Below are 27,810 nucleotides of genomic sequence, written 5' to 3' on the forward strand. Positions count from 1 at the left end.
TAAATTTGCTTAGACTATGGTAGTGATTCTTTAAAAAAGAAGTAACAAACTATTTAGAGCAAACTAAACAGAAGATGTGATAGACTTAGAGCATTATATACTTAAAATATCAGTACATGTATAATTTGCTTACAAATTCAGTTGTTTATGCTCAGATTCTAAGAATTTTTTTAGCAAGTAATTTCAGTAAAGTTCAAGTCAGAAGTCTAGTGATTCATTTCTTAACACTGCTTTTGACACAAATTTGTATTTAAGTTGGAACAAGTCATTGCATATCAAGAATGAAAAATAAACTTGTTTACAAAGCGAAGTAGAAACCATTGTAATTCAATCTGTTACCCCTCTGAAGACAAAGTGATCAAACTCAAAATGACAGATAGTATTTTCTTTCCTTGATATGATGAAATGCAGAAGCTGTGGCAATGCTTTTATGAACCACTGAAAACAGGCTGTGGACTATATTAAAAATATACAACTACTTTGTGATACTCATGAAAATATTAGGTGGCTTCAGTGCTTTCTCGGATCAAGGAAAAAGAACATTGTCCACCATTTTGACTTGGATCACTTTGCCAGCCAGCCAGCCACCATTTTAAGTATTCTAACAGGTTAGTTGTCTGTTGTTTTGTAAAAGGCAGCTCCATTTATATCTAGGGTTGTCTTTCAGTTGAACATTCTTAACCTGTGGACTGCCTGATCCTTTTTCTTACTGCCTTAATATCTCTTCTGTAATGCAAGGAAATTAATGCTACACCAGATCCACTGTTCCATTTTTCTTAAATAATGAAAAGGCATCTTATAACTTAAGAATTTTAATTTACCCACCAACTTTATCATCTAAATAATGGTATAGATCTGATAAAATTTTGAATATTCAGTACTTTGCTAGTTAGAAGATGTTTCATATTTTTAACATGAAATAAAAGTAATAATAAACATATTAAAAGTAAAGCTTGAATTGGATTCTTGGTGACTCCATTGATATGTCCATGGAATTTTCTTAGCAAAAATATGAAATTGGCTTGTTGCCTTCTTCTGGGATTATATTAATTTTCTGGTCTGGCTTACGGCACTTAGATTATGTTTATGTGAAATGGAAATAGCATACTAGCTTTGAACATGAAAAGAACCACTCCTGTATTTTAAAATTAAGCAGTTCAGGAGGTACAACACAATCATTTCCACTCTTAAATCTTTCATATCTGTAGTTTGCTTTCTTCTACCAATTCTCCTTCAACCAGGAAAGAATCTTTCATATCATGAATAGAAAACTGTAGCCAGCTTCTTGTAGTGGGTTACATTTTCACAAAGCAACTTCACAAAGCCTCATATAGTTTCATGTAATAAGCTAAACATTCTGGTTTGTTCTAGGTAACCTTTTATTTGGTTTTAAAGCTTTTTGTATCTACAAGAAATTGAGCCCTTGGGGAGGTCATCCTTGTATTTTACAGTTCTAGTTTTGCAAGCCTAATGGGAAAAAATCATTTCAGAAAACAATTTAAGTGGGAAATAAGAGTTCTAAAGTATCAGTAGTATATTTCCTAGACTATAATTTTAGTAATTTTTAAGTACAAAGTCTTTTTCATAAGTTATTTGGTTTTCTGAGTACAGGTAATCCCCGAGTTACGAGCGTTCATTTAATGCTCATTCAAAGTTACGTGATGAGAGCCCCCTAGTGCTGACGAGCAAGTCCCAAAGTTACGAATATTGCAGTCTATGACAGTTGTTTGCCTTTACAAACAACCACAGTGGCCCTGCAACATTCACCCTGGTTATTCCCTTCCTCTCCATGCCCAGCCCGGGTCTCCCTAGGCACCAGGCCTGCAATACCTTGCGAAGATCGAGATCCTTTGCTTTCTTTGCTGCTCCAGGCCTTTGGTGCATTCGCAGAGAATGGAGGCCTAAAGTCACGCAAGATCACGCAAGATCAGTGGGGCGAAATCTCACACTACTTATCTCACATGATCTCATGGTACTTTAGGCCTCTGTTCTCTGCAACAGAGAATGGAACCAAAGCTGAGGGAGGCTTGCCCGTGCCTCCAGAGGCTGGATCGGGGCTTTGTAGGCCTTTTCCAGGCCACTGTGGCCCAGATTTGGGGCTGGGGAATGCTTCCATGCACCCCACATGACCCGATCTGGGCTCCAAAGGCCTTTTTCAGGCCGCTGTGGCCTGGATTTGAGGCTAGTGAACACTTCTGTGCACCCCGATCGGGCCTGGAAAAGGCCTCTCGATCCCATATCGGGCCTTGGGGGGGGTCGCGGAAGCATTCCTTGGCCTCAAATCCAGGCAGAAGCAGGAACTGAAGCAAAGAGGAGGCGGATCTTTTCCAGCTGAGTGACTTGGCAGAAAGGGAGGGGGAAGCATGCAGTATCTTAGCAGGTTGGGGAGGCCTTGGGGGCCTGTTCCACTAGGCCCTCCATGGCCTTCCCCACCCTGAGATACCTTATGTTCGCTTAACGAGCCACATGCATTTTAATGATCGAGGAAGTGATCTCATACCTCAAACAAGATTCACTCTATGAATTTTCAAGTTACGAGTGGAATGGGCAGACTCCATTACACTCGTAACTCACGGACTACTTGTACTGTGGTAGTAATTGTATCCATATTTCAAGTAAATAAGTTTTTAGTATACGGATGTCAAGATGGTAGACACTACAAGAGATAAAGGAAGATGCTGCTATTGAAGCCACAGTATTGTCCAATGTTAAAGTTGGCCAGGCGGGTTCATTGGGACTTGGTTGGAGTGTATACTCACACTTACTGGACTCAATAGGACAAATTTGGGTGGCAGTTTATACAGTCTAAAACAAGGACAATAGTAATGTTATTTATAATTTAGTTCTCATATACTATTTAAATGCAATATCTTGACATTTTATTTACATTTCTTAAAGATTTAGCTTGAGACTTGTTATAAAGCAGTTTATTTTACACAATAGAGGAGTTATTTCTGTGTAGTGTCAGTAAATTTTCACACAGAATCCATGTTGCATTAGCATTATTCAAGTGCTTGGTAACCTAGTCATCTTTATTTTTACTATGGCTTGGATGACTTGTATTTCACATTGGTTTGATGAAGAAGATTGGTATGAAGAACAACAAAGAGTAAGGTGTTTTCTTCTATTTTTTTAAAAATTGCTTTGCCTTTTGTCTCACTGCAGCTTTTTTGTTTTGTTGTGTATTCTGGGCACAATCTGCATTTTGCAATGCAGTGATTGGATCAGAAATATTTGAGAACTAAAACCAGATGATTGTTTTGTTTTTGTTTTTCATTGCAGTAGAGTATACTAGGGAAATAGTTAAGAAATGGTTGTATTTTCTCTGGTTACATATCTTAAGAATACAGTGATTTTTTAAATTCCTGTTTTCTTTAAATGGATGAAATGACATACAATAGTTAAGAAGTAAATAAGAAGAGTTTATGGCTTAATGGATATTAAGCTTGTTTACAAAATTTTACTGATGGTGTTTTGAAGGCTGCTATATTCTTTAACACTATTTTACTATAAGAAATAGCATTGCTATGGCAATCTTTGTACAAAGGAAAAACATTCAAAAGATAATGCACACTTTCATTTTATTATATTAAGTGATATTATCATTTTTATAAGTTTAAAATAAGGTAAATGTTTTCAGATAGTAAAGAGAAATCTGCGTTTTGGTGCACTGGGGCATGTGTGATCGTGAGTTGCATATATAATACTGCACACATTGCTGAAAGGTGTGTCTGAAGACCCTTCTTTTAGTATAACCTACCTCACATCTGTGTGTGTATTTTGAACAAAATAAAAGAAGCAGGAGAAATAGAAAACAATTTAGTAAATAATGGAAAAAAATACTTAAATTCTATTCATTATTTTCATCAGTTCTCTTTCTATCATTCTTTTCTTTGCAGAGCTTATGGGAAGCATTATCAAGATGCTCCTGCTGTCCTTCATTTAGATAGTGAGGAGAGGTTTTTTAACCTCAGCAAGGTGGTATCATTATTTGACTTCAAATCACAATCTGGGTAGCTGAATGAATCAGATGGAGACATGATTGATATGAACAGGCAAAAAATATTCAGATTTTTTTCCTCTCATTGTAAACAATGTAATATATTCACCTGCTTCTATGTGCTGTATACATAGATGGATAAGATGGGCATTACTCACTAAGGAATTCAAGCCTAAACTTTGGTGTGCAATGCCTTATAGCGTCATCTTGAGGGAAGAAGTTGAAATAGTTTATGTCCTAGATGTGAGGGTTCTGTAAATATTTTCACAGCCCTCTTTCTGGCTCATGAAATATACAGGGCCTCAATGGAAGGCAGGCTGGTAGCAATTGTTTTTTATGCAATTTTAACTGTCCATTGAAGTCTGTGTTTCTTTGATTGCAGTGCCAAATCAGATAGTTATAGAGGTGCAAATGATAGACTCAATAATTATTTTGTAGAATTGTATCAGTAGCTCTTTGGGCAGTCTGAGCTTTCTGAGTTGGCACAGGAAGAACAATCTTTGTTGTGCTTTTTTGATGACATTTTTGATGTTAGGTGTCCATTTTAAGTCTTGAGATGTATAGAACCTAGAAACTTGAAGGTGTCTATTGTTGATACTGTGTTGTCTAGTATTGTAAGAGGTGGTAGAATAGGAGGGCTTCTCCTAAAATCTACTATCATTTCTATAGTTTTGAGTGTGTTCAGTTCAAGATTGTTCCAGATGCACCACAAAGCTAGTTGTTTAACTTCCCATCCCAGCGCAGATTCATCCTTGTTTCAAATGAGACCAATCACTGTTGTATCATCTGCAAATATCAGTACTTTAACAGAGGGATCCTTTGGGATGCAATCTGTGGTATCTAGAGAGAAAAGAAGTGGAGAGAGCATTATCAGAGGGATCCTTTGAGATGCAAACGGTGGTATATAGAGAGAAGAGAAGTGGAGAGAGCACAGCCCTGGGAGCCCCTGTGCTAGTTGTACAGGTATTTAACATGATTTTGCCTAGCTTCACCTGCTGCTTCCTGTATGTTAGAAAGCTTATGACCCACTTAAAAGTGTGGTTGGGCACAGCTAGCTGAATCAGTTTAATTAGAAGAATATCTGGAATAATGGTATTGAATGGCGAGCTGAAGTCTACAAAAAAGTCCTTTACATAGGTCCTTGGAGATTCAATATTTGCTAGTTTGTGTAAGTTTCACTTACACTACTATAAAATATTTTTTGTTGTTTAGGGGTTCAATTCAAGATTATTATTAATAATAAAAGTTTATAGAATTTAAATGGCTTGAATCCTGGTTAATTTTCAGAACATATAGTATGTGCCTGTCTATTATGAATTGGGGGAAATCATGCTGCAAGTCTTTATTGGAAGATGAATAATCTGAGTCTGGAACAAGCCTTCTCTGTGGTGGCTGCTACTGATAAATATTCATATAATAAGTTAAATATCGGTCTTCTTTCAAATGGCCTATCCTGTATTTTGCTGTTCTGTTGTTATTGTTTAATTCAAATAAAGCTCATATTATTTCCTATTTAGGGTAGTAAGTGAATTTTGCATTGTTTTGCCTTGGAACACCTAGCAGATAAAAGTGAAATGGAAAATGGAAAGACTTACCTAGCATGGTGAACTGGACTTTCATTGTGGAGGAAAGAGGAGAAAACGTGCTCCTTTTCCACATCATATCACATCAAAATAAGAGTATGGCCTATCTACTAACTGGGTAATTTGTGAACTTCTCATAAGGGAAGGAGTGTAAAGAAGTCTCATAGTGTTTGACTTGTTAGACTGAAGGATTGATTCCTTGTTAGGATGCAGTACTGGCAACTTAATAGGAATACTTTCCAGTTTGGAAGATCAGGAATTTGCTATAGTTCTATTTTAAGTTACTTTTGCTTTAATCCTTTGGGCAAGTGAGTTATACTCTAGTCTTAAGAATTTTTTTAATTTTTTTGATTATTTTAACTTTAATAAATTGGCTGCTTTATACATTAAAATTATGTCAAAACTTTTAACTTTACCCATCTGTTCCAGATCACATGAACAACTGATAATCCATTGTCAAGAATTACTCATGCACTTCTGAGATTACATTGTTTTATTAAAGGCATGGGTCCTAGTTCTGAGAAGATATGTGCTTCGTAGCCTTTGATATACCGGAGTGAATTATAAGCAGAGCGAATATTTTATGTAGAAAATGTTCTGGCATGAGAATTTGAAGAGTCAAAAAAGATCTCTGGCTAAAATCACCAAATGCCAGAGCCTGCCAGAATAAATAACATATTGTTCTACAGCTTGGATCAGTTTAAGCAGATCTATATGATAGTATATACCAGTGGTGGCGAACCTATGGCATGGGTGCCAGAGGTGGCACTCAGAGCCCTCTCTGCGGGTACCCGCGCCATGCCTCGGAGGTGGCAGCTGTCCCTCTTCAACCAGCCACCTGCTAACTTGCTGAGGTCCCACGTGGCTGGATGCATCCCAGCATGGCTGGTTTCTCTCCCCCCCCCCACCCCATCCCTCCTGGCCTCACATGCTTTTCTTTTCCCAGGCATGACCCACTGCATCGCCTCCTCAGCTGTCGGATGGCCATCCAGCTCAGAGGTGGCTTCTTTGAACTGCTGGAGGTGGGCTGTGGAGCCCCAGAGTGTGCTGGTCAAGGGGCTGGCAGGCTGTGGCTACTGACAGACACCGTCGGCCCCCATGCGCTCGCTGGCTTCTGTGTGCAAGGGCCGATGGTGTCAGGCAGCAGCCGCCCCAGCCCTTGCCTTGCCCTATGGCAATGGCATCCCCGCCCTGCCTTACCTTACCCCGCAGGACAAGCCTCCTGCCTACCACGCGACCTGCCAGAGACCCCCTGGATCTTCTCCATCCTTGCCCTCCCCCCACAGGTGTCCCTCCCCATGAGGAACATTGAGGTGACCACGCCCACCTTCACCACACCCACCCAATCTGCCATGACCACCACAGCCATGCCCACCCAGTAGGCCATGCCCACCTGGCACCCAGAAATAAATAAGTGGGCTTGGGTTGCAGTTTAGGCACTCGGTCTCTAAAAGGTTCGCCATCACTGGTATATACTGTGCAAAAATAATAACTATAGTTTGAATATTATTCACATTAAAAATGTCCAGAGTGGTGGTGGTGTTAGCTGAGAAGTCGTGTCCGATCCATTGCGACCCTATGGACAACGTTTCTCCAGGCCTTTCTATTCTCTACCATCTTCTGGAGTCCATTTAAGCTCACGCCTACTGCTTCAGTGACTCCATCCAGCCACCTCATTCTCTGTCGTCCCCTTCTTCTATTGCCCTCAATCTTTCCCAGCATGAGGCTCTTCTCCAGTGAGTCCTTCCTTCTCATTAGGTGGCCAAAGTATTTGAGTTTTAGCTTCAGGATCTGGCCTTCTAAAGAGCAGTCAGGGTTGATTTCCTCTAGGACTGACCGCAGTCCAAGGGATTCGCAGGAGTCTTCTCCAACACTATAGTTCAAAGGCCTCAATTCTTTGGCACTCAGCCTTTCTTATGGTCCAACTTTCACTGCCATACATTGCAACTGGAAAGACCATAGCCTTGACTATACGCACTTTTGTTGACAGGGTGATGTCTCTGCTTTTTAGTGTGCTGTCTAGATTTGCCATGGCTTTCCTCCCCAGGAGCAAGCGTGTTTCAATTTCTTGGCTACAGTCCCCATCTGCAGTGATCTGGGAGCCCAGGAAAATAAAATTTGTCACTACCTCCATTTCTTTATTTATTATTACATTTATATATCGCCCTTTCCCGGAGGACTCAGGGCGGTTTACAGGGTAATTAAAAACCAAAAATACAAAAGTTAAAAACCAAGTTTAAAAAAGATTAAATTTATCCCTGTAAATTTATCCCTGCGGTGGCTCAGTGGGTTAGGACGCTGAGCTTGTCGATCAGAAGGTCGGCAGTTTGGCGGGTCGAATCCCGAGTGCCGCATAACAGATTGAGCGCCTGTTACTCGTCCCAGCTTCTGCCAACCTAGCAGTTCGAAAGCACATAAAAATGCAAGTAGAAAAATAGGGACCACTCCGGTGGGAAGGTAACAGCGTTCCGTGCGCCTTGGCGTCTAGTCATGCCGGCCACATGACCACGGAGATGTCCTCGGACAAGCGCTGGCTCTTCGGCTTTGAAACGGAGATGAGCACCGGCCCCTAGAGTCGGAAACGACTAGCACACATGTGCGGGGGAAACTTTACCTTTATAAATAAAACCCCAATTAAAATAAATTAATCCTCAGCCTGGGCCAGAGAGCTCGAAGAGCCAGGTCTTCAGGCCCCGGCGGAATGAACGGAGGTCGGGGGCAGTCCTCAGTTCCACTGGCAGCTGGTTCCAAAGGGCAGGCGCCCCCACTGAGAAGGCCCTATCCCTGGGTGTTACCCGCCGGCAATTTCTTACCGGTGGCACCCTGAGAAGACCCTCCCTGTGGGAGCGCACTGGACGAAGGGAACTTGATGCCGGCAGCAGGTGTTCCCTCAGATATCCCGGACCCAAGCCATGTAGGGCTTTATAGGTCATCACCAGCACCTTGAATTTCACCCGGAGGGCAACCAGAAGCCAATGCAGCTCGCGGAGTAGAGGTGTTATGTGGGAGTATTGGGAGACCCCCATCACAACTTGCGCGGCCGCATTCTGCACCAGTTGAAGCCTCCGAGTGGTCCTCAAGGGAAGCCCCATGTAGAGAGCGTTGCAGTAGTCCAAACGGGAGGTCACGAGCACATGAGTGACTGTGCGTAGGGCATCTCGGTCCAGATAGGGTCGCAACTGGCACACCAGACAAAGCTGGGCAAAAGCCCCCCTTACCCTCCCTTACCCTCCCCTCTCCCCCAACTTCCCAGAGCTGAATACAGGGTATAAACTTTACAAACTTAAGCTAAAATATGCTAACAAGCTAAAAAAACACATTAAAATCTATCGCACTTTAACTCCCCTAAAACATAACTAAATTACTAACAAATAAAAAATAACTAATAATACATCATATAGCCCCCCTGGTCACGGCTCCTTGAGTCGTGAATCCAGGAGGACGCCCAAGTTGCGAGCCCTATCAACGGGGGGTAACATTTCACTCCCCATTGTTAGAGATGGAATAGTCTGGTTGACCCGAGATGCTGATATGCACAGCCACTCAGTCTTGGCGGGATTGAGACGAAGCCTGTTTCTCCCCATCCAGACCTGGACCGCCTCCAGGCACCGGGACATCACGGCGAGGGCATCGCTGGGTTGGTTCGGGGTGGAAAGAAAAAGTTGGGTATCATCAGTGTACCCCACCCCGAAACCACGAATGAGTGGCGAGAGAACCGACCCCTGAGGAACTCCACAAATGAGAGGCCTCGGGGCGGATCTCTGCCCTCCCATCAACACCGACTGCGAGCGGCCCAGGAGATAGGAGAACCACCGTAAAACGGTGCCTCCCACTCCCAGCCCCCTGAGACGCCGCAGCAGGATACCATGGTCGATGGTATCAAAAGCCGCTGAGAAATCTAATAGGACCAGGACAGAGAAGCAACCCCTGTCCCTAGCCCTCCAGAGATCATTCACCAGCACGACCAATGTCATCTCCGTTCTGTATCCGGGTCTGAAACCCGATTGGTACGGGTCCAGATAATCAGTTTCCTCCAGGAACAGAGGAAGCTGATGCGCCACCACATTCTCAACAACCTTCCCCAAAAAGCGAAGGTTGGAGACTGGACGATAGTTATTTAAAACAGCCGGGTCCAAGGCAGGCTTCTTGAGGAGGGGTCTCACCACCGCCTCCTTCAAGGCGGCACGGAAGACACCCTCCTTCAAAGAAGCAGTTATTACTGCATGGAACCAGCCTCGTGTCCCCTCCCGGGCCGCATAAGCTAGCCAGGAGGGGCACGGATCCAACAAACAGGTGGTGGTGCTCAGCCTCCCCATGATCCTGTCCACATCATCAGGGGAAACAGGGTCAAACTCAGTCCAGATAACATGCTCAAGACCGTCCGATTCCTCCACATCAGACTCTGCCCAGAGTCCAGACCGGTCCGGATCTGAGCGATTTTGTCCACCAGATGATGACTAAACTCCTCGGCTCATCCCCGCAAGGGATCCTCCCTCACCTCCTGATTAAGGAGGGAGCGAGTTACCCTAAACAGGGCGGCCGGGCGATTATCTGCGGACGCGATAAGGGCAGCAAAGTAGTTAGACTTCGCCGTCCTTATCGCCGCAAGATAAGACCTTATAAAGGTTCTTAACTGCAATTGGTCAGATTTGGATCGGCTGGACCTCCAACCGCTCTCTAGACGTCATCTCCGACGCTTCATCTCCCGGAGCTCCACAGAGAACCATGGAGCCCAGCGGGATCTGCGCCGGGTCAGAGGTCGCAAGGGTACAACGCAGTCAAGTGCCCCGGCGGCCGCCCTTTCCCAGGCATCCACAAGAGCATTGACTGGGCTGTGGGTAAGGGTGATGGTTATAGGCCCAAGCGCCCTCTGGAACCGTTCCGGGTCCATTAGGCGCCTGGGGCGGAACCACCTGGTCAGTTCGGCAGCCCAGCGGCGGAGGGTGGCATAATGGAAAACCAGCCGCAGGAGGTAATGATCTGACCATGACGGGGGGTGATGGTTGGTGAACCGCCTCCCAGATCATCCAACCACTGTCCAGATAGGAACACCAGGTCGAGAGTATGATCCCCCACATGAGTCGGGCCCTCAATAACTTGGGTCAGGCCCATGGCCATCATGGAGGCCATGAACTCCCGAGCTAACTCAGACGACCCTCCCAGTGACGGCAGGTTGAAGTCACCCAGGACTATAAGCCTGGGGAACTCCACCGCCACCCTGAGAGAGTGTCGAGCAGCTCGGGCAGGGCTGTTGCCACACAGCCGGGTGCCAGGTATGTGAGCAACAAGCCCAACTGAACCCGAGGACCACATCTCAAGAGGAGGGATTCACTCCCGGCGATCTGGACAATGGTGGCCTCCCGCGGGCAAAGAGTCTCCCGAACAACCACTGCCACCCCACCACCCCTGCCCTGAGCCCGTGGCTGGTGTAGCACCCGGAAACCTGGAGGGCATAACTCGGTCAGAGGCACCCCTCCCTCCGAGCCCAACCAAGTTTCCGTAATGCACACCAGATCCGCACATTCCTCCTCGATCAAATCATGAATGAGGGGAGCTTTGTTAACGACGGATCTGGCGTTAAAATAGACCAGCCTGAGCTCAGGGACCTGATCACCCTCATCCCCGGGTAAGAGGGTGCTAACCGGAAGGTCGGAGCGCGTCACCACTCGAAGATAGCAGGGGCGCGATCCCGGGTGTTGATATGGCCCTCCGTGCAACCACCTGCTGCCATTCCCTATCGTCGTGGGGATTTGAAGCCCCACCCCAACATTCATAGAACCAGCAGCCACCTCCCCCAACCCCGTCCCGTCAGGACCCCTAACAGGCCCATACTGAGTGCCGGTTAAAGATTCCCTCCCCACCCTCCTACCCCTCCCCCTCCCTAACCTTTTAAAATAACCGGCTAAAAATTTTATCAGGGGCCTCTTAGCACGTCTCAACTTGAGGCCCCTAGTTAAGCCCAGCCACCTCTCGGGGTCCCAGCAATTGGGCCTGTCATCAAGGGGTATGTTAGAAAGGGAGGCTGGTCGTATCCAGGAGGGAGAAACCCCCCTGAGGGCGTACAAGTCCGATCTAGAGTATTGTACTCGAGCCATGAGATAGAACTGTCCATATGAGCCATTGTTCACAAATGGGGTCAGATGTTATTAAGATGATAAGATGTTAGTTCAGATGTAAAAACATTAAGTCCGGAACGTGTCTTCATCCAGCAGTCTGCCAGTCCGGCTCTGCTCTCACCTGAGCCGGTCCAGACAAGAGCCCATGACTGTCCTCTCACCTAGCCATGAGATCCAGCCTGGGATTGATAAGGGCAGCATTGCTGGGGGAGCAGAAATCCCCCCTGCTAGTCTCTCACACTAGCAGGGGATTGATAGCCAGTCCAGGGCCGCCTCTTACCACGGCCTGTCCTAGACTCCATCCGGAACATCATAGGGAGGTCACGGGAACAGGAGAAAAAATGTCCCAAATCCTGTTCCAGCCTCCAATCCATCTTGGAAAGTAACAAGCAAAGACCATCCAAACACACTAAATCCATTCCTAGGGCATCAGGGAGCTCAGTCATAAATGTCAAGTGCTCAGATTCAAGCAGCCAAATCTCCATTGTCCTCTGAGAAAAAGGAGACAGAAAAGTCTCCCCCATAGCCTCCACGCCGAAACGGGAATCCGCAGCCATTTTATAAGCGGAAAGGCCAGGAGCAACAGTCAGGAGCAGAGAGATCCACGCGGCTGCAAATGGCGCCCTCCAACCGAGTTCAGGCGCCTGATGATCCATCCAGGGGTCCGCAGCAGGATCCTAGGCTGCCGAAGTCATCTCAGTCTGAGGAAGCTTCCCCAGCGCCCGAGGTAAGGGAGAGCGAGCGATCAATTCTAGCCAGCACAGCGCCCGACAACTGATCCAGAGCACCAGCTGATCAGCGGCAGGTTACAGGCCGCCCGGCTGCTGCCGCTGCCGCTGCTACTTCTCGGGGGGGGGAGGGAGAGGCTCCACACCGCGAAACGGTGCTATCCTGTTGTTCCTACACCCCCCCTCCGAATATGCCCTTCGGCTGGACTTTCGTAAGCCTCCCAGTCCCCCATTGTGTCGGCTCACTGCAGAGCTCAGCAAACGCCGCCCGTGGTCGCCGCCATCTTGGGCATATTTGCCGGGAATTGAGAGGGCTGGATGCCATGATCTTGGTTTTCAAATGTTAAGTTTCAACCCAACTTTTGCACTCTCCTTCTTCACCCGCAACAAGAGGCTCTTTAGTTCTTCATGTCCAGAGTAGTTCCCTTAATGAACTAAAAACAGTTTTTAACATCAAATGAACAGCTAATATGAGATAGTATTCTTTCCTTTTGACAAAAAGGTAAATTCTTGGAGAATTTGATAAAGAGTACTCCATTGAAAACATGGTAAAATTGTAGCATACAACACAATATTGCAACCTCTGTGTATGATTAGACATATTCTAGTAGCCAGTTATAGTTTACAATTAACTACTACATATGTTTAATTTTAATAAAGACATAATATTTAGGACAGCAGACATTTTTACGAATAAAGTTAGTTAAAGTGTATTTTGGAAATAAAGCAAAAATTGTCATTCTAAAAAGGCACACTTGCTCATTGAAATGGTATGTCTCAGAGGACCAGTAGTTCCCAGGCTATTGATATGGCTTGCCTGTATTTTTTTTTTAAATCCCATTTATATCCCGCCCTTCTCCAAAGACTCAGGGCGGCTTACAATCTAAGAAGCACAAATCAATGTGCTTAGCAATAGCCTTCATTCTATGTATATACCTGCTTATTAGGGCTTTCGGGGGGGCCCCCAAGTGGCATTTTTACAAAGTCAGCTTATTGCCCCCAACAATCTGGGTCCTCATTTTACCTACCTTGGAAGGATGGAAGGCTGAGTCAACCTTGAGCCTGGTGGGACTCGAACCTGCACTAATTGCAGGCAGCTGGTACTTAGGAGGCATTAGCCCACTGCTCCACCAAGGCTCATGCTTCATACTTCACAATACATGCACTTTTCTTTAGCATCTTCTCTACTAAGTCAGTATTACAATTTATGGTAGAATTAATATCTTCAACAAGTAAGATGCGTTTGATTTTATAGCCAAACTGAGACTGCATATCTGGAATCTGCAGGGTTTTAGAAAGGAAGTAGAAATCCTTAAATGGCTTACATAAAACATCTGTATGAAGGTAGGCGTAACTTAGTCAATTAGCAATAAAATTTTATTATACCAGCTCATTTTATAAAAACATAATATCTACATAAGATGTTTGAAATAACTGTTGTAGTTTTATTACTTTTTTATTTAGGAAACGAGGCCTTAACATATTACTACTACTGATGATACATTTTTAACCTCTTTTTCATTTTCATTTTCTTGGTATAAAAATGTCCTTTTATCAGTTTTGTATTTATGTGTTACGAGTGTAGCAAAATACTTATTAATATACACAACTCTACAGATAACACAAAATATTTATCTGAATTACTGAGGTTCAGTTTACAAGACTGATTTCTGTTATTTCAAAATTTATGCCTGTTTTATGATTTATGCAATTACTGAAAGAAAAATCAGGTCCAGTTCCAAGCTGGGAAAAAATAATGGAAGCTGACTGCTTAGGAAAGAAAGTTCTTGTTTATTGATGAGCAGAACCAACAACAGTATGTAGTTCTGGGACAGCTGACAAAATGGCTGAGTGAGTGGATGGATCTTTATAGGGTTCTGATTGAAATGCTCCAGGGAATTGTGCAATGTGAGTCTTGTGTCTTTTGTTATTCTAATGGTGGTGGGGAAATCCTATTATGTATTCTTAATCCCATCAACTCCAGCCTTCTGTGACTGGGGGCGTTTTGTTAATAAATATATTGGCCAAGTCTTAATGAATGAATTAGAAAATCTGAAGTCCTAAAGGCCAGCCTCTTCAGGTTTCTTAGTTTGAAGCTGTCTTCCTATGGTAGAGAGACTCAGGTGCTTTCTGCCTTTGTTAAGATTTTTTTCTTTATTTCTCATTTGGGGAAATATAATATTCTGCCTCTTTTTAATATTAAGAATAAAGAATATTTTAATTTGGGGATGGGGGCTTCCCACACTATATTGTAACTTTGACTATAGCTAAAACCTAGTATGAATTTATTATGCTGAGTAGTAATTCAAGACTTGTGGTCTATTTGATTGAAATATTGGGTTCGAACCCACTTTTTTTTAAAAAAAAAAGTTTGGTAAATTTTCATATATTTACAGTTCTCTGAAATAGATCTTTCATTATGTGTTTAGAACTTAGTACCATTCACATACCAAAAACCAACAGTCCATTCAATTCAGTTAATATTTATAATAAATTACAGTATCAGATTTATTTCACTTTACCATGATATCTAAATATTGGGTTATTTATTTATTTATTTATTTATTTATTTATTTATTTATTTATTTATTTATTATTGGGACTTATATGCCGCCCTATCTCCTGAAGGAAATTAAGATAAAAAATAAAATTAAAGGCCTCTGTACAATAAATTAAAATTAAAATTAAAATAAATTAAAAGTTAGAGTTAAAAATTAAAAACATAATTAAAATCCCTGTCAGTCCAGGTCAGCCAGGTGGAAAAGGAGTGTTTTGAGGCCGCGGCGAAAGGACCGGAGATCTTGGGCCATTCGAAGCTCATGGGGGAGCTGGTTCCACAGGGCTGGCACTCCCACAGAGAAGGCCCTCCCCCTGGGGGTTGCCAGCCGACATTGTTTAGCCGATGGTACCCTGAGGAGGCCTTCTCTGTGTGAGCACACTGGGCAATGGGAATTCGTTCCTGGCAGCAGATGATCCATGTAGGGCTTTAAAGGTAAGTACCAGCACCTTAAATCTCACCCGGAGGGCAACCGGTAACCAATGCAGCTCACGCAGGAGGGGTGTAATATGGGAGTATCGGGGTGCTCCCATCACTACCCGTGCAGCCACATTCTGCACCAGCTGAAGCCTCCGGGTGGTCTTTAAGGGCAGCCCCATGTAGAGAGCATTGCAGTTATCTATACGGGAGGTAACGAGTGCATGGGTGACTGTGCGTAGGGCATCTCGGTCCAGGAAGGGGTGTAACTGGCGTACCAGGTGAATCTGGGCAAATGCCCCCCTAGCCACGACTCCAATATGATCATTAAAACTGAGTTGTGAATCCAGGAGGACGCCCAGATTGCGTGCTCTATCAACAGGAGGTAACATCTCTCCTCCTATAACCAAAGATGGAACCTCTTGGACTAAACGAGATGCCTGTACGTAAAGCCACTCAGTCTTGGCCGGGTTGAGCCGGAGCCTGTTCTTTCCCATCCAAATCTGTACCGCTTCCAGGCAACGGGACATCACATTGAGGGCATCACTGGGTTGGTTCGGGGTGGAGATGAAAAGCTGGGTATCATCAGCATATTGATGATACCTTACCCCGAAGCCATGGATGATCTCTCCCAGCGGCTTCATATAGATGTTGAACAGGAGAGGCGAGAGTACCGACCCCTGAGGCACCCCACAACTAAGGGGCCTAGGGGTTGACCTCTGCCCCCCTGCCAACACCGTCTGCAAACAGCCTGAGAGGTAGGAGGAGAACCACCGCAGAACGGTGCCTCCCACTCCCAACCCCTCAAGACGACGCAGCAAGATACCGTGGTCGATGGTATCAAAAGCCGCTGAGAAATCTAATAGGACCAGGACAGAGGAATAACCCCTATCTTGGGCCCGCCAGAGATCATTCACCAGCGCGACCAATGCCGTCTCCGTGCTGTACCCGGGCCTGAAACCCGATTGGTAAGGATCCAGATACTCAGTTTCCTCCAGAACCAAAGGGAGCTGCCGTGCCACCACGCTCTCAACGACCTTCGCAAGAAAGCGAAGGTTGGAGACAGGACGGAAGTTATTTAAAATAGCTGGGTCCAATGTAGGTTTCTTAAGGAGGGGCCTTACCACCGCCTCTTTCAAGGCGGCAGGGAAGTACCCTTCACTTAGTGAGGCATTGATAACTGCTAGGATCCAGCCTTGTGTAACCTCCCGAGAGGCATAGACCAGCCAGGAGGGACACGGGTCCAATAAACACGTGGTGGCACTTAATTTCCCCATGATCCTGTCCACTTCATCCGGAGTCACAGGATCAAACTCTTCCCAAATGTTCTCGGCCAAACTCATTGTTTTCCTCTCGTCAGATACTGCCCAGTCAGAGTCCAGACCAGCCCAAATCTGAGCAATTTTGTCCACCAGATATTTACTAAATTCCTCAGCTCATCCTCGTAAGGGGTCCTCTCCCGTCCCTTCATTTAAAAGGAAGCAGACCACCCTAAACAGGGCGGCCGTGTGGTTATCTGCGGACGCAATGAGGGTGGTGAAATAAGCGCGCTTCGCCACCTCCATTGCCACAAGATAAGATCTAGAAAAGGATCTTAACTGTGTTCGGTCAGACTTGGACCGACTGGTTCTCCAAATGTTCTCTAGGCCCCTTCTCCGGCGTTTCATCTCCCGCAGGTCCTTGGAGAACCAAGGAGTGAGCCGGGACCTGCACCGGGTCAGAGGCCGCAAAGGCACAACGCGGTCGAGAGCCTCTGAGGCAGCCTGTTGCCAGGCATTAACTAAGGACTCGACTGGGCTGCGGGAGAGGGAGGTGGGAATCATTCCAAGCGCCATCTGGAACTTACCTGGGTCCATCAGGCGCCTGGGGTGGAACCATCTGGTCTGTTCCGCCTCCTGACAGTGGGGGGTGACGTGACGGAGGCCCAACCGCAGGAGATAATGGTCTGTCCAAGAAAGGGGTTGAGATGTTGGAGTAACCCCTCCCAGACCATTAAGCCACTGCCCAGAGATAAAAATAAGATCAGGTGTGTTTCCCCCTCGTGCGTCGGGTCTTGAATAATTTGGGTCAGGTCCATGGCCATCATGGAAGCCATGAACTCTCTGGCCGCCTCCGATGTGCCGCCCAGGGAAGGCAGATTAAAATCTCCCAGAACCATAAGTTTGGGAAATTCAACCACCAATCCCGAGAGGGTGTCAAGTAGCCTGGGCAGAGCCGTTGCTATGCAGCTTGGAGAGAGGTATGCAAGTAGCAGGACCAACTGACCACTAGGACCCCACCTTAAGAGGAGGGACTCACATCCGTCTATCCGAGGGGCAGTGGCCTCCTGTGGACGAAGGGTCTCTCTAATAACAATCGCCACGCCACCTCCCCTACCCTGAGCTCGAGGTTGATGTAGCACACGGAAACCTGGAGGGCATAGATCATTCAGAGGGACCCCTCCCTCCGGGCCCAACTAAGTTTCCGTGATGCACGCCAGGTCTGCATCTTCCTCCTCGATCAAATCATGGATGAGGGGAGCTTTATTCACAACAGACCTGGCATTTAAATAGATCAGCCTGAGCTCAGGTGTCTGCCCTCCCCCTTCCCTGGAAAAGCAGGTGAGAGCCAGAGGGTCGGAGCGCGCCACAGCTTGCAAATAGCGGGGGCGTGATCCCAGATTACGATATGGCCCTCTGTTCATCCATCTGCCGCCATTCCTAATCACCGTGGGGATCGCTATCCCTACCCCATCCCCCTGGGTCCCAAGACTCTCTCTGGTCCCCATAATGCCGCGGCCATCGGCCAACATAGACTGAGAAAGGCCTGGTAGAATCTTCCTCTCATTTTGCCGGGCCTGACCCTCCCCCCTCCCTAACCCTTCAAAAAAATTTAAAAGAAAACCCCAAAGCCTCTTCTTAGCACCATGCCACCTCTCAGGGTCCCAAGACCCGTCATTAAGGAAACGGTGGCGCAGGTTGGAAGGCCATATCTGAGAGAGGGGGGAAGCTCTCAGGGCAAGTAGCTCATTTCTGGTGTAAGCCATCAGAAGGTAGAAATAGGAGCAAAGAACGAGTTGGTTGGAACAAACTGCATATTAAATCCACAGAGCTGAAACAGTGGTTCCTGAAAACATGGTCACCCTCTCACAGTGACCAAGATCTCAGGAAACCACTATCCAGCCCTGGGTAGGTCGCAGGAGGAGAGAAAGTCCGATGGCTGGTAGAATAGTCTATTGGTGGTGAACTTCGCAGCTCCGGTGATGAATGGTGATAATTCATCCATCTCCATGTCCTAGATATCAACGCGACCAAGGGGCTGTGGTAAGTCTCCGGATAAAGAAGATGGAGGAGGGTTGTCTTAGATTTCAAGTATGACCCCCGAGGAGATAACCACCATCTCGGGCGCCATCCGGCATGCCCCACCTCCATTTTTAGCTTCAAGTGGTCCCAGATGTTCCCACCCTCCAAACCAGTCCAGGAGGGTTCCAAAAGGCGCTCAAACCATTGGACGGCGGCCTTCACCATCCAAAAAACCTCCGTCGGGGGGGGAAAAACTCACCTATCTAACAGATCTAACAGATGGGCAGATGAGCTCAGAAGCTATAAGTCCAGGAGCTTCGCCATCCGGACTGCCTTTTTAGGCTGTCCCAGGTCGTTACAGCTCCACCGCAGGCGGCTGCAGGACCGGACCATCTCTTCAGGCCGTTGCAGGTCCATTGCAGGCCACTGCAAGCCGCGTGCCATAGTAGGCCGTTTACCGGCTGATTTGCAGGCCACCGCAAGAAGCCACCAGCTGCTGCCGGCCATTGTATGTCTTCTGCCGGCCTGAACGCGCCAGGATAAGCCGCATGCCGCACGCCGCAGCCGGCCCATCGTCTGCCGTTTTACAGGCTGCCGTGGGATGCTGCCGGCCGCTGCTGGCTGTTGTAAGTCGATTGCCTGCCCGACCGAGCCGTCCCGTTCGGTTATTTAATGTCCGGGAGCCTTGCCGCCCCGCCGCCCCCTCTAACGCCGCCCCGTCATCATCTCCAGCGCTCATACGGGATCCACCGAAGCCTCGGAGGGTCCTGTCACCCATCCGGGCTAGAGAACAACAGCCCCATGCAGGATCCCATGCCAAACTCGCTCCGCTCGATCTCCGCGATCAGCTGCGAGCGGCCATCTTTTCTTTTATATTGGGTTATAAGGAAAAAAATAAAAATAACAAATTGTGCTCTCATGTGTTTAAATAAATATTTCTCCTGGCTTTCTGTTTAAATAACCACAGTGTTTATATGAAATTATCAATTATATATTATAAAAATCAAATAAATGTAGTTTGTCTTGTTGCTTTATTTTCCACAAAGAGGAAGGAAGGTCAAAGGAGTCCAGAATGACTTCTGGTTTGCCAAGCCAGCCGACATGGATGTCTGGAGGATGGCTGTCGTCTTCCATGTCTAGTTTTGCATCACTGGGAGGTCCTAAAAGGGCCGAAGTGTCGCCCTGGGCTTTTGCAGAAACACGGGGGAGCCCCCCGTTAGTGCCTGCATTCCCTTCGAACCGGTGAACGAAAGACCGGCCATAGTGATATGGCTAGTTACTAGGCTGCAGACAGCCGAAGTCAAACTTACAACCAGGCAACATTAAAGTAGCATGGAAGAGACGGGGGTAAGATTCCTCTCTTATACCTTAATCTTTTCACCTAAATAAGCTGCTAAGTACCTTCCCCCCTGTGGAGACTGAGGGGGGAATTCAACCCTACCTTCAAATAAGGGGCGAGCAAGCTCAGGGGTGTTTAAAAAAAAGTTGAAAAAAGAAACGGACTAAAAGAAAAGAACTTTCAAAGTACTTGGGGGACATCCAGTGGCTAAACCTGAAATTGCAATCTGACTTTCTCTTTAAACAAAATCAAGAAAATATTTAAGAAAAACAAGATAAGATTAACCTTGAACACCAGATGAGAAACTCCACCATGGAAGAGTTTCAGAAACAAAACTATGCTATGTGGGAAATATCTTACCAAACTTATCAGTTCCTTTCTACAGCTGGCAATGAAATAAGAGCTTTTGGAAAAGAATTAGAACCCATCTCGAAGAAACAAACTCAAATTGTGACTACAACTATGTAATATTTTGTCGGGACAAAACTTAACAGAAGAAATTGAACAATCAAATACATTGGCAGAAGAATTAAGTACTGTATTCAACAAACACAGGCTTTTGAAGACCAAAATGAGAAACAGGTGGAAATTTATTCAGTCCAGGACAATTATATCAAGAGGTGAAAATAATGAGAAGATTTGGCGCTGTTAACAGACTTCTCAATCCTTCAAAAATGAAGACTGGAGTGCTACTTCAATATGATATAACAACACAAGAATGCTTTGATGACCCTGAGGCAAAGAAGCGAAAAATGACATGGCAAAGGAAGAAAGCAAGAATAAGATTGAAGAAATATGGACATCCTTAAGAGGCCTGAAATAGATAATACCAAAATAGACAGGATTGTACTTGTATTATTGGAGATTGTTTTGATGAGTAGATAAATATACTGACTAATTAAAACAAAACAAAACACAGATGTATGAATACTAACATTGAAATATTGAGCTCTTTAAATGAAATGGATTAAGATGTATATATGTTAAGAATGATACAATGTAACTAATATACTTGGATGTAGTGACATGAAAGGATGTATTAAATGTTGAAATGGGAGAAATTTTGGTTAATTTTCAATATGTGGAAACTACAAATGAGAAATAAGAATATTATATTGTCCTCCTCCTCTTTCTCCTCCTTGCAATTGGTACCCTAATGACTAACATTCTTATATTGTACTACTAACTTGTTGATATGGAAATGAGATAAATAAGAAGTGTATTTACATTACTAGGTATCGGAGAAAATTGTGTAAAAGGAAAGGAGGTTATTTAGAAATATGAAAATGAGAAACTTTAAACATTTAATTTTAATATCAATGTAAAATTAAAGCTGGAAAAATATATAAGGTGTTTGATGTTTTAAAGATGGAATGTTAAAATATAAAATATACCAAAGTATTGACAAATATAAGAAAACTATTAAATGACCAATGGATAGCAATGAGAAATATGTTAATTTAGATAAGAGATAATATGTATTAAAGGAAACAAGAGAGAGGAAGTATTGGTTACAACAATTTGGAGATTTGTAATATGTATTTGTCTGAAATGCAACTATTGTAATCCAGACACCATGTTGCTTTTTAAAGATACTATTGTAATATTGGAAAACTAATAAAAAAACAAAGGAGTCCAGAACAGTGTTTTTGGGTTTTGGACTAACAAAACTTAATTGGATTTTGCAGATTTCTTCTTTAAAGTATGTGTTATCATTAAGAAATAGTTGGCTACTCTAGCATAGGGAATATTTTAACTGCTCACAGTTGGGAACCATAATGCACTACCTCCAGGTTAGGTTCTTTCTATAGTACCACACTAAATTAAGGATTTGTTGATTATACATGCATTCTTTACTTTAAATTTCTTTTCTTTCTGTGAATTTCAAGCCAAAAGTGGACTTAGTATTTAGTGTTAGGTGACCAAATCTAATAATGGATGAAATGAATTCAATGCAGTTAGGTAGTATCTATAAGTTCATATGGGTGTATATTCTATCCTTACTTAGCAGCTTCTAAAATTCTCTTATGAAAGGAATAATTGCTTTGTTTAGCATTGAGTTCTCTGGTGTTTAAAAAACACAGTGTTCTTGTGTGCATGTGTAAGGATTGATAGAAATTAATAGGACATTCACTTTTCAGTTTAAGTGTAATAAAAAAACTTGAAATAGTTTTTAAAAATGCATGTGTCAAAGTGAAGATTTTGTATGAGCAGCTGTTGGTGGAATGCGTCTGTACAGTAATTATCCCTGTTTTATTCAAAAGTTGAGTCTTTAATTTGCCATTTCTACATTCTCTTGACTTGAAGACCTAATAATCATGAACATATATATAACTTAATATGATATTGTATATAAATACAACATTTATAGATCTTAAATCTGATTTATAGAAAATGAATAACTGAAGTAATTATCTTGAAGTCATTTCCTAAAAATCCTTGTTTAATGCTTTCCAAATGTAAGTTTTACAGATTTTGATGGGATTTACTCCAAACTTGTTTATTAGATTTCTCTTTTTATTTTTTAGGCAAAAATGGCACAGGTTAAGCAAGTGGGTCTATTAGCAGCTGGCTGTCAACCATGGAATAAAGATGTATGTGCAGCTAGTGGGGATAGATTTGCCTATTGTGCAACCCTGGCTATTTATATATATCAGGTGAGAAACATTTTAGATTTTCTTTCTATGTTTTTCTTTTCTTGCTAATATATGAGTATTTACTATATTGTTTTATAATTTTATATTTTATAATTTTTAAAAATAACTCTTGCTAAAATTATCCTTGATCATTTAGATATTTTTTTCAATCCATATTATTTCTGTAGAAAATATTATAATAATACCAATTTAAAATGCATCATATTTTGAGAGTCTCCTGAACTATGTGACTGGTTCTGCAGAATGAATGAGAAACCTAAAATAGGTGAACTAAAGGTGAGCTATCTTTTTTTTATTTCTGTAATCTATATGGCTCAGGGCCACACTTTGAGTCTCTGAACAGATATTCTAGAAGATGCAGAGAAAATAGAGAAAGGAGAAATGTTTCCCCAGCAAAATAGATTCTATGCTATTTAATTTTAATATTTATTAGTATAGAAAGATGAATATGATGTATTTAAAAATTTAAATTTAATAATTCTTTTTTGGATTTTTAAAATTTTAGTTGGATCATCAATATAATGAATTCAAGTTATGGGCAATTATGTCCGAACACAAGAAGACCATCACAGCTATTTCTTGGTGTCCCCATAATCAGGATCTGTTTGCAAGTGCAAGTGCAGAAAACCTAGTAATAATTTGGAATGTGGCTGAACAAAAAATTGCTACCAAATTGCACAATACAAAAGGTATGATATAAATCAAATCAAATATTAACATTTATTTACATCAAAAGCTGTCATGTGCAGTACACCATGGCTTTAATGCAAAGTTACTCTTCTGATTTAAATAAATTTGATTCAGCAAAAGAAACTAAAAAAAGGAATGAGAGAACGTGACTGTTTTTTTCCCTAGTGGGACACTTAGCAGGATATACAGATGGCAGTTAGAAGTCAAGTAATTTATTTCTTAGCAAAAGCTAGGCTTGATCAGTTTGCATACGTGAAAAAAGAAATTCTATAAACAGAATGCATCTTTTGCATGTAACTTCCATTCAGAATAATATATTCAAGAACCTATCACTGCCCTGGTATAGTATTATTATTATTATATGATAAAAAACAACAGTCTCCCCTTTTCCCCCTGTGCTGATAAATAGTCATGTTAATTTTTGGCAGGATAATACCAAATAAAACAATTATGACTGTTTTCCATTATATGGTACAATATAATGTTTTGTTTTATTACTCTGCTATAGAAATATTCACTGTAATTGATTCCTGATTCTGAACTTTTTGATGTATTTTCTTACAATATTATTTGGCAGTAAAGTATAGATCTTTCCTCTGCCTGTCTACTCACAGCATCTGTTTTGCATCCAAATCCTATAGAATGATTACTTGAAGTTTTAACAGTCATGAAAAATGCTATTTTTTTAATCTCTTCAAAATGCATTTTGCTTGGAAATCCCAAGTTAAGCTATATCTCAGAATTTATAGCAAAGCAGAAATAATTGTGAACTGGTATTTATTTAAAATCACAGACCTAATTTTCTTTGTGTTTTATTTAATAAAGCTGGCATATTTAGACAATATATCTAAAAGATTGTTTCCTATCTGTAATTTCCTAAGAGAGAAGGTACAAAGTCTCCTTAGCAGTGTGAAATAGACGGTGCTTGGTTCTGGGAAAAGAATACATTAAGTTGCACTTTTAGTTAAATTCAGTGGAGATTTGGAAATATGTGTTTTTCTCAATTATTTGATATCTTTTTATGTTTCAGGTATTCCTGCGTCTCTTAGTTGGTGCTGGAATGTAGGTGATGCTGTTGCATTTGCCTCGCATAGAGGTCCATTGTATATTTGGACATTTTCAGGGCCAGAGAGTGGTGTAGTGGTACATAATGAAGCTCACAGTTTTATGTCAGATATTTGTCTGTTTAGATGGCATCCCAAGAGAAAAGGAAAAGTAGTGTTTGGTCATAATGATGGAAGTCTTTCTCTGTTTCAGCCAGGTAAGAAACTGTGCCAAGACAAGTGTCAATGCATCTTCTGATTAGAGCAAAGAAAGCTGTTATTATGAGAGAATTTCTTAAATAGTTTCTTTTTTTCAAATTTTATTCCCTTCACTCAAAATCCCAATGCCATACATCCTTGCAATCATTTTATATTAAGAAGTCATCAGATTTCAATAGTCTAGTAGACTTCACAAAATATGGAATGCCAGTAGTATATATACTTACTGTCAACATACTGTTAAAATGTATACAAATAAAATGTACAAATAAAAATGTAATTAATTGGCTGTTGATATTGACCGTGATGATGTGTAGTGTTGGAGAAGGCTCTTGAGAGTTCCCTGGACTTCAAAGAGATCAAACTGGTCAATCCTAAAGGAAATCAACCCTAACTGTCCTGTGAAAGGACAGATACTGATACTGAAGCTGATGCTACTTTGGCCACCATTGGAAAAGACTGATGTTGGGAAAAATTAATGCAAAAGGAGAAGGGGATGGCAAAGATTGAGATGGTTAGATAGTTTCATCAACACAGTGGTCATGAGTTTGGGCAGATTCAGGGAGACAGTGGAAAACAGGAGGGCTGGCGGTTGTAAAGAGTCGAGCATAACTTAGCGACTGAAGAGCAGCAACAACATAGTGAAGCAAGAGAGCTAGTTTGATATAGTGGTTAATGTGCCAGGTTAGAAACTGGGGGACCAGGAACGCTAATCCTACCATAGGCCAGCTGGGTGACCCTGGGCCAGTGATTCTCAGCCATAGGAAGAAGGCAATGATCAACAATATCTGAAAATCTTGCCCAAGAAAACTGCAGTGTCTAGTTCTGCAGTTGCTAGCAGCCAACATTGACTCAAAGGCACACATGCATAAACACATAAAATGTTAGGTGTTTTGTGCCAGCCATTGGCAGTTACCCAAAAGGGTCATCAGATAGAAGCAAAGAGGCTTCTTTGCTTCCACTGATGAGTCAGGGGTCCTAGGCCCCTGCATCCCCATTGGAGAGAGTGTTTTATGGTTAGGGAGGGGCTGAGACCCCCCCATAAATACCTCTGCTCAGGGGCTGCTCTTTGTTCTTCTTGTTCTTCTCTCTCTCTTGCATGCATTCTCTCTCTATCATACAAACATGGATGCCTCCATGCCATATAGCTCTTTCTATATAATCTATTGATGAATAAAGCTTCATAATGATTGCATCTCTGCATCCTGCCTATTTTACTTGGAAGCACCTTAACGACCCATCGATCTCTCGTGAGAGCTGTTCTCAAGTTGGAAGTAAGAGGATGGTTGAAGGGAACGCTTCCAAGCCAGTGGCTATTGCAAGATGAGCACAAACCCATTTAAAATGGATGGCAGGAGATCCCAGATTGTGACCAGGAGTCTTCAATCAAGATCAGCAGCCCTGCCTACAGCCCCTGAAGCAAGCTCCGCTCCAGGTGAGAGCACAGATGGCTTCCTTCTGCACGCCACAGAGGGAAGCTTGGAAGTTTTACAGTCCGCCCAAGACTGCACAGATGCAGCAGAAGCGGTCCGGGCCCAACACAGGCATCGCGTAGACCAAATGTCTACACAGGAATGCAAGGAACTGCTCCTAAAATTCCTTGCAGTACAAAAGACCCCACAAGCCTCTCCACGAGGGACATCAACGCAGAGGGACTCTGGATGCCGGGTAAGCCCCCCCTCAGCGACCACGAGGCCTCTTAATATGGTGCCCGCCACCCTGAGTAACCCCGGGACCCCAGGGCTTTTGGTGCGAAATTCCCCGCCAAATTGTGACCTACAGCTTCCTGGGGCAACCGGAAACAAGATGGCTGCCCCCAGGGAGACTACATGGCCCGATACCGGAAACAAGATGGCAGCCCCCTGTGCGCCCACATGTTCTAATAAAGATAGGTCTCAATTAAGCCTGGAGGCCCAGCAATCCCTGGCATCCAGCCGTAGCAACATGCAAACCCCTGGACTCTCCCCACCAGAAACCCTCAAGACCTATGATGGCAATAAAGACTGTTCAGCCGAGGCTGATACAGATACAGCAGGGCTTGAAAAAGCCATCCAGGTCCTAGTTGCGGCCCTCGAAGCCAAAAAGACTGCAGCTCCAACATCGGGGGTAGCCAGCCTCCCTCATTACCTTCCAAGGCCCCCGACCCTCTCCCCGGGGGCCCCAATTTTCCTTTCGCCGCCGCCCAGACGCTCTCCTTACCAGATGACCTTCGGGGGGGTTGGCCCCCTCCTCCAGCATCGGCTTTAGCCATCCCCAAGGTTTTCAGGACCAGCGATGGGCTTCTCAAGGCAATCCACAGCATCTTTGGGGCAATCCAGGGCCGGGGAGGCTCCAGGAAGGATTTCCAGAGTTTTTTCAAATCCAAATGCTGGCTGGCAATCTTGGGCAATGCCCACCCCCCGATCACATGTTTCCCGAGCATGCCCAGTACGGGCCTTTCAACCCTGATAAGGGGCCATCCGAAAATCAGAGAAAAATACCACCAACGACCACTAGAGGGGTCCCTTTACCTTTCATTTCAATGGAAGCCTCTCAGATTTTTTCAAATCAAGATAAAACAGACAAGAATTCATTCGTACCTGCGTCCCCATTACCACATGACTTTGAAAAACTGAAAATTGGGGGGGAGAACTACCACAGTTGGAATAGAAATGTGCAGGTATGTCTATTAAAGGATGGGACTCTTGAGATGGCTCTGAATCCACCACCTCTCCCGTGGGGATCGCGAGAAGAGTGGCGTCACAGACAGGCTTTCAGCACTCTGATGAGTTCAATGGATAACAACTTGTTCCCTAGCATTCCAGATGGGCTCACAGCTAGCGCAGTTTGGTGGTTATTATACAATTTATTCAACAGCAACAGCATTGGTTCCCTCACCAGACTCACAACTGAGTTTTACTACACAAGACTCAGGTTTGGGGCCAGCATGGCAGAACATCTCGGAAAATTAAAATCGCTCAGGGCGCAACTGATGTCCAGAAACTACCGTGTACCTGAAGAGAACATGGCTGCTGTCGTCCTGGCTTTTGGTGCGAAATTCCCCGCCAAATTGTGACCTACAGCTTCCTGGGGCAACCGGAAACAAGATGGCTGCCCCCAGGGAGACTACATGGCCCGATACCGGAAACAAGATGGCAGCCCCCTGTGCGCCCACATGTTCTAATAAAGATAGGTCTCAAT

The 27,810-nt window shown here is 43.9% G+C and overlaps 1 protein-coding gene across 1 annotated transcript in view; it reads left to right on the forward strand.

Annotated features, from left to right (window-relative positions):
- Positions 1–3,043: 3,043 nt before the first annotated feature.
- Positions 3,044–27,810, forward strand: part of WDR17 (WD repeat domain 17) — a gene marked incomplete at its 5' end in the record, with an annotated part of 122,707 nt that continues 97,940 nt past the window's right edge. Inside the window, 4 exons of the mRNA XM_083367342.1 lie at positions 3,044–3,109; positions 22,550–22,678; positions 23,184–23,367; positions 24,399–24,629. Coding sequence (XP_083223468.1) covers positions 3,044–3,109; positions 22,550–22,678; positions 23,184–23,367; positions 24,399–24,629 — 610 coding nt within the window. The remainder of the gene's footprint in view (positions 3,110–22,549; positions 22,679–23,183; positions 23,368–24,398; positions 24,630–27,810) is intronic.

This window comes from Vipera ursinii, assembly GCF_947247035.1.
Source record: "Vipera ursinii genome assembly, chromosome: 7".
In the NCBI taxonomy this organism is placed as follows: domain Eukaryota; kingdom Metazoa; phylum Chordata; class Lepidosauria; order Squamata; family Viperidae; genus Vipera; species Vipera ursinii.